The following is a 17,146-nucleotide window of genomic DNA, read 5'->3' on the forward strand; positions in this document are numbered from 1 at the left end:
TGGAAATGAAAAGCAACGCGTCCCGTGCTGGCCATCTGAAAAACAACAGATTGATTTTAAACAAAAAATTCAAAGCTTTTGAAAGCTTTTAAATTGTCTAAACTGCTAGATAGCGGCCCAAATGACTGTAGTTCTGGCTGTAAAACACTTTGGCCTGATAATCTTGATAGAAAAGTTGGTAAGGAATTTGTGACTTTAAGTCTTTGTAACCTTAAACTGGCTAATCCCTAAGTACTGCAATCAGCCTAACACAATTTCCACCTTTCATCAATAGACTGGGCCGATATGGTCAATACCAACTTGATCTGCATTGATTGAAAGAAATCGTCCATTTTGAGAGGCCAATAGTCTTCGATGCAGCGGTGTATTATACTGAAACTCAACACCTAATGATATAGCCTATTTAAGGAAACGAGTCCAGTCAAACAGTTTTTAGGTTTTAACATTCAATGATTATTTTTGGTGCGTAGAATTTAAAAAGAGAGAGAGGGGGAGGGAGAGAGAGGTTACACTCGAAAACAGCACAGCAGTCTTAGGATAACCAACCTCAAAATCAACTTTATTTATTTTCTAATGCAGATTTCATTTACGGCACCCCAATCATGTTTAAACAACGGGATAAGACCACAGTGTAATTATGGTTAAAGAAATATCAAAAGGTGTTTAGACCTTTTGTGTCTAATCTATACAAACCAAAAGCTTCAGCAGAACCAAGTGCACATCCAATACAACGACAATCTCAAATTATATTCTTCCTTTTCTCCATCTTTTCATACCTTGTTCAGTCTTTCCTTTCTTAGAGTATCAAATTCAAACATATCAGTCCTTTAAAAAATAAAGATGGCGATGGGAAAAGCACGTCTAAAGCACAAAAACGGCTGCTGTTTATGAAAATTTACAACTTTGCCATGGAAGTTTACGACTTGCCAGGCTCCAGGATTGGTCGGGCTTGGTCATGTGGACACCAGGAATGGGAACTTATTTCCCATGAGGTTATATTGCAGCTGCTGTTTTCCACCGCTCATTCACTTAACACTAGTAACACAACGTTTTCTTAGCTCTTTGTATATGCAATACGCGTATTGAAGAGTGCCATGAAAAACTGGCCAGGTTACGTGCGTAATTTTCCAAACTGGGCGATGGAGCTACTGCGCAATCTCTCACCGTACGCCATGTTAATGTGGCTACAGTTCCAGCTATGTTCGTGAAAATGGGGAATCAGTACACTCCAGGATGGTGGGATTACTTTTCTGAAATCACTTAGTGTGCTTAAAATATCTAACAAGGAGGGAAATTTGGCAAAGGACTGAGAGGAAGCGAGAGGACCTACCCAAGAGTGGCACCCACACTGGAAATGATGGATTATCAACAAAGGTAAGGGCACCATGTTTCTAGCTGCCAGCGATTAACATTAACACAGCACAAGTGTGGTGCTGCAGCCTTGTTGATGCTAAACTGTCTCTGTAATGTTTATCTAGCCTATGTGGGAAATCAGAAGCACAAGTTCTTCAAGAAATGGCAATTAGAAATCCAAAGCATCTGTATGGTTTTTCCTGCGCTATTTGAGCTATTCACAACCAGTTGCTGATCTGTCTGCTTAACCCGCAAGATGCTGCAGCATCGTAAACAGCGCCCATACACCAAAATATGTACGCCTATATTTTGGGTTTAAAAGCAAGAACGAGCCATGTTACCAGGATTAGGGCCTAGAGGACTAACTGAATGTTTTGTTTCCCATCAGTATAATCAGGACTGGTTTAGGCTACAGGCCAGGCAGGCTTTACTTTGATGATGATGATGATGATAGTGATGATGATGATGATGATGATGGTGGTGGTGGTAATCATGTGGGCCTATACTACTACTGAGGCATGGTTTAACTTAAAAATCACCTGAGATATAATGCAGCCATCCACCTTTGGGCCTACTGGAAAACGATTTTTAGGAATTCAAGGCCATCAGGTTGATACTGCATGGCGCTGTCTAATCCTGGAAAAATATGGTTGCTCTTTGAGTGCGGACTCTGTGATTTTGCGAAATACACAGGAAATAAACACCGCAATAAACAGGGTATTGCTTTCCTCGAGGTCTATGTTCGAGTGATACATCCTTTTCACCCCAATTCAACGAAATGTGAGGTAAAGTTTTTTTCTGGCCTGTTTCATGCTGACACAGGCAGTGTTATCATAATATTTGGCATAAAAACATGAAATTGTGTTAGTTAAACCTTCCGTCCAAAGTAAAGTGACAAGTGGGCCTATTTGATTTGCACTTGCCAAGTGTAAGCTGTAATCAGGCTGCAGGGGTTGTGGCCTGGTTTAGGGCAGGCTGCACTAGTTACCTATTCATGCCAAAGATTTACATTTTTAACTATCCAAATGTTTTCGAGGTGGATGCCATTTCCAGATCCAAAATCGAAAGGTTTTATATCAGGAGCGCTCTGGAATTTAAGCAAAAGCAAAGAGGAAAAAAATGATCGTTCAATTTTATACAGACTAAGAAAGCCGCTTAATAAATGACGTTTGTATTTTCTGCATTTAACTATTCATAACATTGTAACAATTTTAAGACCATTTATAGTATCTCAATGCAGTATCTTAATTATTCCATTATTTTTTTTATTATGAGGTAGACTGTATTTAACTTGGGTGGGATGAAATTCTATTTTCTCAAGGCAGAGGCTAATTAATAGAATTAAATAGGCAGAACAGTGGAAATATTGAATGGGGAATTATAGGCTTACCAGAAATATAAATAAGAACAATTTATTTAACAAAGACACAGTAATGTTTGCATGAAAAAGCCTGTTACATCTTATCATCAATTAACCTGAAGTAAGGGCCTAACTACAGAGCACTGACGCCTACATTCTTCCAATTATTAACAATAATAATTAATACTACTTCAATTACACCAAATGTAATAATAATAATAATAATAATAATAATAATAATCGATACATTATTTATCTATTTATTTATCCCCAAATGAAGACACTGATTGTCCAAACAAATACTGTGATTTACTTACAGAGTTTCTGATATTCTGAAAATATGAAATCTGTCCTTTTCTTCGCGGTTGGTAAATGTGGTTGAAGTGTCTGGAGGCGCGTGTCCTCTCTTCTGCTCTCTTCACGTCTTCACAGACTCACTACAGTTGTTACAGGGGAAACAGAAAGCAGCATGAGCACACACGTTAATGAAGGAAATATCAATATTTTAGCATCGCTTTGGAGTAATGCTTATGGTATCATTTCTGACAGCTGGCCTACTTCTTGATTATAAAAATGAGAATGTTTTCCGCGTCAACAGGTTAAGTACGGATACAGTAGGCTATTTAAATGCCCCAAAATTGGAAGTAATGGTTACAGAGAGAGAGGGAGAGAGAGAGAGGGGGAGAGAGAGAGAGAGAGAGAGAGAGAGAGAGAGAGAGAGAGAGGGAGAGAGAGAGAAAGAGAGAGGGAGATGTTCGCCAATGCCTAATTTGCGCGTAAAAGGTAACTGCGCAGTGTTTTGCGATGTTTTTTTATATTGCTTATAAAAAGAACTTCCTATTGAGTGTGCTTGCTTGTGTGAGAGAGATAGAGAGAGAGAAAGAGAGAGAGAGAGAGAGAGAGAGAGAGAGAGAGAGAGAGAGAGAGAGAGAGAGAGAGACTTTATGTGCGCGTGCTTGCTTGTTACGGGAAAGAGACCCCTGCTTGTGTTTTATTGGATTGTGCACAATTTGCACTAAACGAAATGATGTGCGATTTCATATGGAGTTGTCCTAAGGAATGTTTTTTTTTAAATTTATATATGTTTATATTTTGCATGAGTCCGAGCATCTCATTGTGTGCGTGCGTGTGTGTGTGCAAGACCGACAAGCTCGAGCGCTTCATTTCGATTCACCGGGGACCCCTGCGCGCAACAAGAGCCCCCCATGGGTGCAATAGTGCAACCGCAGACGCCAGTGATTGGCCAGAGGTTGATCAGATGGTACAGTTCCCCTCTGTATTCAGTGGCACCTCACAACCCCCCCTTTCAGCAAAAACCAAATCTCCGATAAAGTAATGGCAAAACCACTTGGACTATAAAAGACAACAAATCATATTCCTCCGGAGTATATACACCCCGTTGTCCACCCAATGAGTTCCTATTTTGTTAACTCAACTTTTCCCGTGTCTCTACCGGGAGGACAGGACTCTCTCCTGGGTCAGATACCGTTATATTCCTCGGGATACACCGATCCGTTAAGACACTATTCCAACGCGGCCACTTATGGAGCAGCCAACATGCAGGAGAAGGTTTACCCTGCGTCGTATTACCAGCAGACGGGCGCTGCGGCCGCCGCTATCTACGGCCGGGCCAGCGGCGGAGCGCCCTGCGACTACAACCCGGTCGGGACTTTCTACAAGGACAGTGAGGGCTCGTGCGCTTTCTCCAGCCGGGAGGACCAGCCGCTGTTTGTCACTCAGGACCATCAGCAGCGCAAGTCGGAGTGTCCGGAGCAGACTGTCAACATGAGCAGCAGCATTGACGACAAGTCCTCGTCCCTGATCTACCCGTGGATGCAGAGGATGAACGCCTGCTCCGCCGGTGAGTGGAAAAGTGCACGCGCTCCTATTGTATTGAGTCATGTTGTGTTGAGGTAAAGAGCGCACGAGTACAGTATCCTGCTCTGTGATGAAGTGAGCATCCCGAGCCTTGTGAAAAGCTTGCGACTTATATTGATATTTGAGCGACTTTGTTTAGCATCACAATAGAAATATCATGTAACAATAGAAATGACATCTAACAAATTAGTTGATTATAGAGCCGACAGCAACCGTTTTTAGTGTTTAAGATTATTGATGGCTGTACTGATGAGGCCATCTCATACAGCACGAATAGCGTCTTCATGCGCCTCAGGACTTAGGCTACATCATCATCATCGCATACACACACACACGCACACACACACACACACACACGCGCGCACACACACACACACACACACACACACACACACACACACCCAGGGCCTACATCGCCCAAGCTCTAGCCAAAGTCATATGGCATCTTCAGAATAGGTTAAAAAAAATCACAGCAACACTTTAAAATATCATGCAGCTATTAAAGCTCAAAACATTTTCTACAGCAAATCCTATAGTAGCCTAAATACCATATGATATTAAAAAAACATGACGTACGATAAGGCCATTACAAACTCACTATTGTGTATAGTCTACCATAGACACGCTATACATATGAATATTGTAATGACATCATAGAAAATTAATATAAAAATTACATACAAAAAGGTCGCAATAAACTCATTGTTACGTACAACAGACACACAATAACCTACGTCAATACAGTAATATTATTGGAAAATTATAATTATATCATAGGAGACAAAAATACCATTATGTACGGTATGGTCATTATAAACTCATTATTGAATACCAGAGACACAATAAAAGTCCCTAAAGGATTATTATATGAATATTATAGTGATTTTTGAGTTAAAATAGGCTACAGCACGTCAGACTATTAGGTCTAAATTACCATTTTATTGAATTTCAAATACGCCCATACTGATTTCAGTGCAATTCAAGAAAGCCTGTTTTTCTTTCAGACTAAATTTTGATTTTCGCTTGACCTAATAAATATTGGACTTTTCCCATGCAGGTCCTTTTGGGAGCAGTGGACGCAGGGGCCGACAGACCTACACCCGCTACCAGACCCTGGAGCTGGAGAAGGAGTTTCACTTTAACCGGTACCTGACCAGGAGGCGCCGGATAGAGATCTCCCACGCCCTGTGCCTCACGGAGAGACAGATCAAAATCTGGTTTCAGAACCGCAGGATGAAATGGAAAAAGGAGAACAAACTCCTCAATCCCGCAAAAACAGCCGAGGAGGAAGAGGAGACGGAGAAAAAGAGCTAAAATGGACACTGGCCTATATTATGCTTGTGTGCGCACACTCCCAAACATCACAGCCCACAAGTTCAGAAATGTGAAGATGATGTATGATTTCTTTGTAGATAAAGTGCTGCATATCACATGTTAGAGACGTGTAGAGTGATAGATTTTATTTGAATATCTGCACGGTAATATGTGTATTAGGTTTAAATCAGGTCCTCCTCTGTTTGTCCTTGTGCTCGTGTGTTTATTTAGGGGACTATGCAAATCTGCCAAATGTAAATAATTTTTAGTGTTTAGTTTTTGACCATGTTGTTACCTCATCATCGTAGGCCTACTAAGTCCCCCCCCCCCCCCCCCCCCCCCATGACATTAAAAGAGGCTTTGTCCTACTGTACATCGTGTGGTGTAGGCTAGTTGTTCTATAGTCTTTAGGCTTGTTGTTTACAGATGTGCCATAAACAGTTCAAGGTTTTGTACAGATAAGAAATGTTACATGTTATTTATTGTTGTTCACCTGTGTTCAATGCACATCTGGATATTGTGTGCAATATTTTGTTTAGGAAATTGTACATAGAAATAAAGGCTTTTTGATGTATATACACCGGAAAATCTTGTGGTGTCATTGGTGCTTATGACGAAAAAACGGCGTTCTATATTATTATTATTAGGCCTTTTATTATTACTATTATTATAATCATTATTAGGCCTGTTATTATTAGGCCTGTTATTATTAGGCCTGTTATTATTAGGCCTATTAGTATACCGATTGCTTCTAAAAACTAACGTTACGGCAAGCTGTTCAATTCATATAAATCTAGTCTCAGGATTAAAATAATTCCGATTTGTTGCACTGCACATTAAACTGCCAACAGTGTAGCTGGTAAGTCTCTATTATGTGTTACCTGAGCCTTTTGTGGCCTACATTATCAGTATGTTACATAAATGATGAATGGCCAAAAGGCCTGACGGCAGATCCTGGCGGGGCGTTCCCCTGATTGTCCAGAAGATGGCGCTCTCTACCTGCATGGCTCACGGGGCGCAGTGGGGAGGCACCATTGACTGGAGCCTAACGACCATTATTTCGTCATCATTTGTAACCATGGAGCATGAATTACCTCTTGAAGTCATCAGTGAGGATTTACGACTGGTCAACAAAGGCACGTGATTCCCGAACGCTCTCCCATATTTGGCCGCATACCTGGCAAAGTACAGTAGGGCTTCATTGCTTATAATTCATGATTGCATCCATAAATCGTGCAAGCACACAGGATTATAGCGACAAAGATCTACAAATCGAGGCTTTAAAAATCCAAGCAAATGAGCTCTTACTTTGTAAACTCGTTCTCAGGGCGCTATCCAAATGGCTCCGACTATCAGTTACTAAATTATGGGACTAACGGCGCTGTGAGCGGTTCGTTCAGAGACCCTGGCACCATGCACTCCGGGTCTTTCGGCTACAACTACAATGGCATGGACCTAACCGTGAACCGCACCAACACCGGCAGCCACTTCGGGGCCGTGGGAGATGATGCCCGGGGTTTCGCGCCGGACGCCCGTTACAGACAGACACCCAACTGCTCGCTCTCGTCTCCAGATCCGGTGCCGCCGTCGTGCGCCACGGCCAGCCGGGAGCCCCTGGAACTAAAAAGCCCCTCTCCTCCGTCTGACCGGAGCACGACCTCAACCGGCAACAATCTCAACAAAAGCAACAGCGCTCATTTCACGGAGATAGAGGACACCAGCGTCGCCTCCGAGACCGAGGAAGGCGCACACAGCAGCGGCGGCTCCAGCACGGCTCCCCGGGCGCAGCAGCACCAGGAACCCAACGCCACCTCCTCAACTCCCACAGCAAATGATTGCCAAACGCCACAAATATTCCCCTGGATGCGGAAACTGCACATAAGCCATGGTATATATACATATAATACTATTTTATTTTGAAGGATGTCACGCTGTGGATTGGTGAAGTGTCATAAATCTGTCAAGTGTTGCATGAGTGAGCTTATGTCGGTGTGGATGAGAAGAAAGGCAATATTTGTAAAGTCTTTAGGAGATAGTTTGATTTCGATGGGGTCCAGGTTAATTGCCGCTAAATTGGACAGAGCACATAGCCTGAAAGATCACGTAGGATGATTTGTGAAATGTGTTGACGGGATTCTGAATACTCAAATGTTGGAAATTGGTAGGCTGGCTGTCGACTGGGGCTGGAGATAAGAAAGGCAATAATCATGGAGTCTGAGTGTTGTGTGTGTTGTGTTGGATGCATGTCTCCCTATATTAGCACATTGCATGTTGTGACCCCTCTGCCCATGATAACACACATCATCACCACGGTGCAGCCAAAAGTCTAGCAGTCCATTTCCCCCTGTTGTTGTTCGGTGCAGTTGCTAATTCTGTGGATTTTCTATGAAATTGTAGATATGACTGGACCTGATGGGAAAAGGGCCCGAACTGCGTACACCCGCTACCAGACGCTAGAGCTGGAGAAAGAGTTTCACTTCAATAGGTACCTAACCAGACGGCGGAGGATAGAGATAGCCCACACCCTGTGTCTCTCGGAAAGACAGATCAAAATCTGGTTTCAGAACCGCAGGATGAAGTGGAAGAAGGACAATAAACTGAAAAGCATGAGTCTTGTGACAGGAGGGAGCGCCTTCCACAACTGAGTTTTGAATAACTTGGGGGAATAAAAAAAAAAAAAAAAAGAAAAGAAAAGAAATCCATGAGTACTGTAAAGCTATTGAAAGCGCAGCACCTTCCAGCATGCTATTGTGATAGACAAGAAAAAGTATTCTGTGGTCTTAAAAATGCCATTTTTAGTTTACTGTTGTTGTACTATGATAGCTTAGATGTCATTATTTGGAAAATAATAAGAGATGTAAATATTATTGGGGGTATTAATTGTCCATGCTCTTTGCTCTCTTGAAGGTCGCCATGTTTCACTTGAGCTCTTTATTGTGTAACTTCTTGACGGTCTAACAGGAGTAAATTCAGTGTACAGTTTAAAAGTTTCCAAACCATATGCTGCTCTTCATTGAATGTAAACCTAATGTATGATGGGGCCATTCAAAGCGCTTTAGTGTAAGTTTTAATGCTATTTTGATGGTTATCTTGTGGCCAGACCATAACTTTCATAAACAAGCCAATGTGTAGCTATAGAATATTTTGTGCATTTATTGTTTAGACTAATTATGAGCAATGCAAATGTATTCAACCTGTCAATGTGATAAATTTTTAGTGCAAAGGGTTATTCTATGGATAGGCAGTGATGTAAGCTTTTTTCGCCAATAAGCTTTTTGTATTTGTAAGTGAACTCATAGCGCTTGAAATAAAGTTTCTCTCAATTGCTTTGAATGTGTCTCACGACTCTATTATCAATTAGCATAAATAAAAACAAAAGTCCTCAGTCATATTTCTGCTCTAGCAGCAACATCCAATTGGCAAGAGGAAAGCCTCGTAATAACTTCAGGTCGCTTGACCCGCATGTAACACACATTTGTTAATGATTAACCTGAAGAATTGTAAAAGTGTCAGACGCACAACATAAAGATAGGCCAAATTATTTCATCCCATCTGGTAATTTTTGCTCCCGTTTAACAGAGAGAGCGAAAGAGAGAAAACACAAGAAAGATTTGACATTTAAACTTACCTCCTCTGACCTCTAAGCTGCGAGATGCGTGTTTGCTTGTTAGAAATAGTTTGGTGATAAAATCCAAAAGAGTAGCTTTGGCTTACAGGTATAGGCAAGGCACGAAGTTGGTAAAAATCCCCCTTACCAAAGATTGTATAGGCCTATATTACTTACAGACTGTGAAAAGTCACGTGAGGTCCATAAAGTTGGTTTTATGGTTTTGGGGAGTAGACAATGTACTATATAATTCACAACCTTGAATGAAAGTGACGGCTTAACTGCATGGATGGGACTGGAAAGGCTGGACTGGGGAAGTGGTGTCCACTCATACCCACCTATCTGTTGGAAATGTGGAATAACTGTTTCCACAAAAAAAAAATATCCCACGTGCAGTTTCTAAAATATTATTCTAAAATGTCTAAACATTAAGTTTTTATTACTGCCGCTCTTCACGCCAACTGCTGTTTAGTTGGCACTCAGCCTACAATGCGAAGACAAAGGGAGATTTCTCACTAAGTTGGATCTGCAGAAGAATACTAATTATTTGACACTTTTATGATTTTATTTAAGAAAGTGTTAAAACAAGTTCTGTTTGAAATTTGCTTTACAGTTGCTGCTTATCCTTAGGAAATATTGATTACCTCGTGGTTTACGTTTCTCGTATTAAAATAAGAAATTCAAGGCGCTCTATTTCCGAAACAGAACGTGATATTGAGTAGAAAATGTTCAACACTCGACCTTAAGACTAATAAGAGCTTTTATGGAGCTGCCATGAAACGAACTTGAGCAAGGTCCCGAAGTGATTTATCCCGATCTATCAAGTCACTGAGCGGGCAAAGGTGAAGTCTCGGACAACTTTGGGCTGGACACATGCTTCAATTGATTCAGATAAATAAATCACAGGTTATAGGCTATAGTGTGTAGTCTATCGGCAACTAATAAAAAAATAATTATATTATCAATGCAGTTTAAAAACTAAAGGCTGTGGCTCTTAACCTGCAAAGAGACTTCTGCAATATTTTCAAAGTCTTTTCAAACTCATTTCAGGTAAAAGTAAAACCAATGCTGGGCTATATGGGTCCCAGACATTTTCCACATATTCATAACTATTAAGTGGCAATTTAACCAGCGTAATGAGTATTGCATATTGATAGGGGTAATCTGTACCCGGATCTCATGCATAATTCATAGCGACGGGATCATCGCTGGGTCAGTAGACGATAGACTACCGCCGCAGATGCATCAGAAAGCGCAGGCTTGGCTCTGCTGGCAGACTTTGCACTGTCACCATCAAGACTCACAGGACTCAGGTCTGTGCAACAAAAACAGGCTCTGCTTTGCGCATAGGAGAGCAGACCTATATATTTCGATTTCAAATTCTAATAGGGACTGTTGTCGTGGTAAAACACTGCAAACACTGTATCATTTTATAGATTTGTCTAATTTCTAAAGGTCTCTGACGCCTCGTTTTATTGTCTGAAAATATCTATAGATAGTGATGCAGAAGTAAATAAAAAGGTGGGGAATATAATGATCACCATAAGGAATCACAACCACCATTATAAAGAAAAACCAATTAGGCTATATTTTCAGAAAAGCATTAATTTGTGTTGTTTTTTTCTTTAAAATGCCCTATCCTCGTGTAACTTCAGTTTCTACGCAAGGCATTTATATAATAAAGATTTATATCAGCCCTAAAAAGGGGATGTAAAAGAGTAAACTCTATTTTATAAATAAAAAGGTGGGTAAAATGAGTTTAGTTTACCCTCCACCACATCACAATAGGCCTACATCTAATTAATTATTTTGGCCTCCCTATGCTTAGTCCTATTAATTGACATTTAATGCAGGGTGATTATTTTAATGTTGATAAAATACATGAAACAAATGTCACCTTGAATGTTTTCCGAGGACGAGCAAAGCATTTATTCCTGTTAGTTTATCGTGTCATCCTCAGCCTTTGGCAGGCTGTGTTCAGTCTGTGATGATGTAACGCAACTGCACCGCCACCAGAGGGCGCCTTAGACCGGTTTGGCTGATGATGGATGGATTCTCAACCCCGGCTCTTATCATTGAGGGCATGTAGGTTAGAGCAGAACATAGAAAAGCCATGTCTACTGCAGCATGTTTATCGTTATCCTTTTTTTTTGTTACCAAGTTTAAGTGGTGAGCATACAGCATTAATCCCCGACACTTTTCTTGAAAGTGAAACCTTTTCATTGCTCTGCATCCCATTTAATCTGGCAAAGAAAGCAATAGGCAATACGGCCTCAAATTGCCTATTCATTTAAAAAGTAGCCTGTGCTTAATTCCAATACAAGTCGCGTAGAAATTGTTAATGTGGGGCCTGGAGGGGGGTGAAACTCAGGTCACAGCGTCAACAAATATTAAAATGTCTGTGGAGTTGTTCGTCAAGACCATGATGCCAAGTACAATAGCAAGCTCGTTCACAAGTGGGAAAACTCAGAGATTGTGTGCTCAGGCTGCATCTGTATACACACAATAACGAAAAATCACTATAATACTTCTAGGGACTCATAGTGTGTGTGTGGCACTCAGTACTGACCTTATCGTACTTTATGGTATTTTATTTTTTTGGCCCATGGTATTACTATAGGCTATTCGTATAGTCTTATTTTTGCTGTGATATTTGTAGTATCCATCTAAAATGTAGCCTATTAGGCTACAGGATTATTTTGTCCTAACGGCAAAATGTAGAAATGTCCAGTGACACAGGGGCAACAGCTTATTGCAATTTGAATCAAGACACAGGTCCTTCAAAAAGGGGAAGGGAAGATGATGTTGAACAAAAGTCAGATAAAACAAGTAGGCTATAATAAAAGCTCTATCTCCGTAAATTAAAATATTTAGCCTACTTTTAAATGCTATGGACAGAATACATAGGATGCCTTAAATAGTTAAATTTCAAGGGGGTTCTTCACCTTCTGCCGTCTGCAAGGCTTTCACGTCGTTAGAGGTTTCCTACCTGTCATCTATATATACCCTGTAGATCCGAATTTGTGTAAATATACATGCAGTCACAAATTCGCACCTTGGGGAGTATGTAGTTGATGACACTTCACCTCGGGGAGAAGCTTTGAACGCGTGAAGATGGACAAGACCTCATGGGATGAACGATCACACGCACGTACGCACACGCACGCACGCACGCATACACACACACACACACACACACACACACACAAAACAAAAAACAAAGCTTGGGCACTTGCCATAACAGTGAGTCCAAATTGATAGTTTTTATGAGGAAAACAAAGATCAAGTGTTGAGATTTATTTTGAAGCCATATTAAAAAAAACACCAATGCTGCCTGTGTGCGTCTGTGCAACACAGTTTGGTGACCTCTACGTCTAATAATTCATCACTTTCACCAAAAAAACAGTAATATCTTGTCAGTCATCAGTCATCGCTCCACTTGTCCACATAAAATCTGTCCATACAAGCCGGTTTGGAAGTTTTGGTGGCAAATATTTGTCGATGCAGGGACTCTGCTATATTGATATTCTCTATTTTCACTTAATGATTTTTAATTTAAAAAGAGAGCAGTCATGCATGGAGTTTGGATGTTGTAGGCCTACACAGACTACATGTGATACCTTCACGTTGTCTGAGAATATGACATGTGTGAAAGTTTCGGGAGAGGCCTTCAATGCGGGCATTGTTCAGGAAATCATTTATCACGTCTTTTCTTCAGTACACTGCCTGTTGCCATGTAGATAGTCGAGGAGGAGTTAGTAGGCTAAGCAAGGAAATGTGAGACTTACAGCCTCTGAGCAAGACTCGCCGTGAGGACGGGGGGAACCGAAACAGCTATAAAAAGAAAATGAGATCGAAAAAGTAAGTTTCGTAAATATATTTACTGCACAACCTTGAGGGTAACGGGCTGGGAATGGGTAAAGACTTTGTGTGACTTTAAATTGGTGGGATTTAAGGGAATAGCCGTGGCAGGTTGAGGGAATAAACTGACAAGTGCTGTAGGCCTAAACTGGTGAGAGAATTTAGATGTTTTCTTTCTATTTAGAGGTTTTCTTATACATATATATAGGATATATATTTCTGTCAAATATCACTTTAATAGTAACAGAGCAGACTTGGATATTTTCTTTAAGACTGTAGATCTTGATCTAATTGGAGACATTCCCCCCCTAAAAATAAAATATTGGGGAGGGAATTGAAAAGGGAAAGTTGTTGTTAATGTTTATTCAACTTTCTTTGAAGTAGTTGAGAGCAATAAATCCTCTCACGCGAACACGTGATTCCTTCAGCTAATTGTGAGAGAGGTTTGCAGTGCTGCACATTTGTCAGGCCTCCAGCATCCCTCAGACTGACGGGGGATCCATCACAGATAAGACAGACAGCCTGAAGAGTCTGGATCTTGTATGGCTGTGGTGATGATGATGATGGTGATGATGATGGGATGTATAAGTGCAGCTCGATGTGGCCACAGAGGAATGTTGTCATACAGGGAAAAGGTAACTGAATGACAACTATGCCATTCACTGTATAAGCTCGAGGGATCAGACGTGCATGTGGATGCCAGTGAGTCATTCAATACATTGACTATCATGTCAATTCATCTGCATTTTCCCCAAGCCTCCTCCGCTCTGGTTCACATATCGGAGCGCAGGTTTGATTTAATGCGGTAGTTTGAGACAGTGTTAGTGCTGAATTTCTTTCTATTTATATGGTACTTTTTTTTTTTTAATCTTTTTTTTTTATCCCTGTATAGAGACATATGTGTTATCAGTGAGATTTATGGCGCTCCTCATAGGGACAGACACAATATAAGACACAATATAAGAAGCCAATACAGTTCTTTGATGGTAAACTGTAGGTTACAGTTTATCTCAACCTTTTGCCATTAAACTAATTGGAATAGTAAACAGTAAACACAAGCTTTCCCCATTCTCTATAGCCTACTGCACAACGCGCTGCATAAAGTTAATTAAAACAGGCTGCAGCTCTAAAATATGGTTTCATATCATAAGGCTAATAGTACCAAGCTTATCAATAACTTTTATTTTTGGACTTAATGTAGGCCTATAGGCTGTCCACCACAAAAATCTGACAGGCGAGATTTACTTTGGAATGGGCCCATATCACTATTTTTTCTTATTCAAATTTCTTTCGGCAGCATGGCTCAATGATCAAAGATACTCAGTTACGTCACTTTGTGCTAATTTAGTTAAATATTACCTTTACGAACCAATCAACGTGATTAAGTAAAGATGAACATGAGAGATCAAAGCACCGCCAGACTCCTATCGATCTACTGAAGCCGTCTGATCGTCACCATGTTTCCAAACCGTATAGGCCTCATTATAAACTTCTGGACACACAGACCGCGAGCTTTAATGAATACTGGCCGTTGTCTCCCCTAAAACTAAAGTGGCTTCAATCTATAGGCTATTTGATCACTCATTTAAATTAGACACGATGAAAAATGACGCAGATACTTTGGCATACGTCTCATTAGGCTACATAAACAAAAAGTAATGCACTTGGTATGTGAATGGGATGGCATCACAAAATTAAGCGTTGCTCATTCAGTAAAACCTAGACTAAATACTGACAGCCTTTGCCTGAGTTATTTATGGCATCTCTGGCATCAGGCCTACGTTGGAGTTCAGCCATGTTGGAATTTATTATTATAAGCTGGACAAGTTCCCAGGGCTGTTTAAACAAAATGGAGATGTAGCTGCTTATGTTTTAGGAGCGGGGTTGTAAATTCTCAAACGATGGCGATTTTTCTGGGCAGAGAATGCATCTTGATTTACTTCCACATGGTTAAAAAAAAAAGAAGAAAAGAAAATGGCTAAAAACTAGCAGGGAGATGTTAGGTCAAGTCATTTCAAGCCATGTTATGTAGGACACACAGAAGAAGAGGGGGTAGGGTGGGTGGGGGGCAGTAGGCTATAAGAACTTCTTAACAGCCCATTTTCCTTATCTAAATCCCCCTGAGACAAATTGGGGCTTCAGTGCCAAAATATGGCTGGCCTCCATGTTTTGGATTAGCATCATTTTCACTCTGACATTTCTGCCCTAATCCCCGCACAAGATGTAAAGATAGACAGTTTGCCAGAATAGCAAGGTGTAAAAAAAAAAAAAAAAAAAAAAAGCCTGTCTTAAACATTTATCGCAAGGCTATTATCATATGTGAAATGAGACCGAGCATGCATGATCAGCAGAAAGGTATTTTTTTCCCACACACACACACACACACGCACACACACACACACACATGCACACACACACAGGGACACACACACACACACACACTGACATTGTGTGGAGAAATGCTGTGCAGGGCGGTGTGAGCTGCAGAAACACTGTCCACTCTGCTTCCACCACTGGCATGCAAAGCTTCACCATCACATCATTTTATGCACGAGACTCTGCGAGGGATTATACTATAATCTCGGATATTTTCCACAGGTGAGAGTAATCGTTATTTGTTTCAGAGAGGATTTTTTTTTTGGTGCGAAATTAATGTAGGTTTTGAAGGTAAGGCAGCCGAGTGTTGTGCTGCGGACTGGGCTATGTGTCTTTATGATTTACGAGCCTGACTCCGACCACGGTTCAACCAGAGTTCATAAAGCTGCATGCCTCCAGACTTATTCTCTCTCTCTCTCCCTCTCTCCGTCTCTCTCCTGCTCCTCAAAACTACTGCTCACATATACCTATTTTTGTTCAGGCTAATTTCGGATCAGCCTCGGATAAAATTTAGGTTGGGCTATAGGTTGAAAAGGAGGGCATTTCACAGCCTTTTATTTTGGCTCGGGGTACAAGATATAGCTGCAGCCTGTATACAAAGGACTTTTTTATTCTATTGTGTTTCATGGCTGTGTATTTTAGTAGGATGTGATATAACGTTTTAGTTGTTGATTTTTTCCCCCTTGAAAAAGGTAGTGGTGGGCCTGTGCAATTACATATGCAATGTATTACAGCTATTGTGTTTTTCAACCAGTAGGCTATAATAATCTAAGGAAAAACACAAGAAAAAATGAACATAAATTGAAGAGAATATAAAAGAAAGTGTTTTATTTTACCCAGGTAGTAAATTTATATGTTATTGGGCAGACTAATTAGTTTATTGTTATCAGTATCAATTGTTCTCTTATCCCTTCTCTGAATCAACCGAAAAGACTGACTACCTCCAATAACTTCGTTTCCAAATAACTCAATTATATACCATGAGATTATGTTTATTACAGAATAATAGACATATAAAAACTGTAATGAGAAAAATGAACCACGCAATTGCAGGCCAGTGTGTCTATTTGCGAAGGATAAAAACAAATAGGCCTAACGAAAAAAATAATAACATTATCATCCTCAAACTGTGTTATTTTGTGGAGGGTCTACATTTCCACCAAGATCTTAATACTAGCTTCCCGTTGCCTCTGTGCAGGAGAGGCTTGCTATTCATGTCACCATACTATTGAGTTGATAAGATGGATCATGCAGTCTCCTCCCTGATTCTGTCTCTGTTCTTTTTCTGCATCCTCTCAGGCCAGAAACCCGCGGCTCTCTGGAAACCTGCCATGTGACATTTGGCTGCCAGCGCTCTGTCAGAAGGTCAAAGGGGCCCCGGTACACATTTAATGGAA

General features: G+C 40.7%; 2 protein-coding genes across 2 annotated transcripts; both read left to right on the forward strand.

The window, feature by feature from the left end:
• Positions 1–4,123: 4,123 nt before the first annotated feature.
• hoxb6b (homeobox B6b) lies at positions 4,124–5,905 on the forward strand. Its single transcript, XM_071511989.1, has 2 exons — positions 4,124–4,574; positions 5,649–5,905. The coding sequence occupies exons 1-2, from the start codon at positions 4,124–4,126 to the stop codon at positions 5,903–5,905; spliced, it is 708 nt and encodes a 235-aa protein (XP_071368090.1).
• A 1,296-nt stretch (positions 5,906–7,201) lies between these two features.
• hoxb5b (homeobox B5b) lies at positions 7,202–8,550 on the forward strand. Its single transcript, XM_071511988.1, has 2 exons — positions 7,202–7,793; positions 8,303–8,550. Exons 1-2 carry the CDS (start codon positions 7,202–7,204, stop codon positions 8,548–8,550), a joined length of 840 nt encoding a protein of 279 aa, XP_071368089.1.
• The last annotated feature ends 8,596 nt before the right edge of the window (positions 8,551–17,146 follow it).

Source organism: Centroberyx affinis, unplaced genomic scaffold (genome assembly GCF_046629955.1).
Source record: "Centroberyx affinis isolate AG114_WGS23_722 - 3 ecotype Tasmania unplaced genomic scaffold, CSIRO-AGI_Caff_v1 ptg006025l_1, whole genome shotgun sequence".
In the NCBI taxonomy this organism is placed as follows: Eukaryota; Metazoa; Chordata; class Actinopteri; order Beryciformes; family Berycidae; genus Centroberyx; species Centroberyx affinis.

What these genes read in the sequence shown, in the direction of transcription:
- hoxb6b (XM_071511989.1), top strand. Translation starts at nt 4,124, where the DNA reads ATGAGTTCCTATTTTGTTAACTCAACTTTTCCCGTGTCTCTACCGGGA. An exon ending in GATGAACGCCTGCTCCGCCG is followed by an intron (nt 4,575 to 5,648) that starts GTGAGTGGAAAA and finishes TTTCCCATGCAG; the next exon opens with GTCCTTTTGGGAGCAGTGGA.
- hoxb5b (XM_071511988.1), top strand. Translation starts at nt 7,202, where the DNA reads ATGAGCTCTTACTTTGTAAACTCGTTCTCAGGGCGCTATCCAAATGGC. An exon ending in GAAACTGCACATAAGCCATG is followed by an intron (nt 7,794 to 8,302) that starts GTATATATACAT and finishes ATGAAATTGTAG; the next exon opens with ATATGACTGGACCTGATGGG.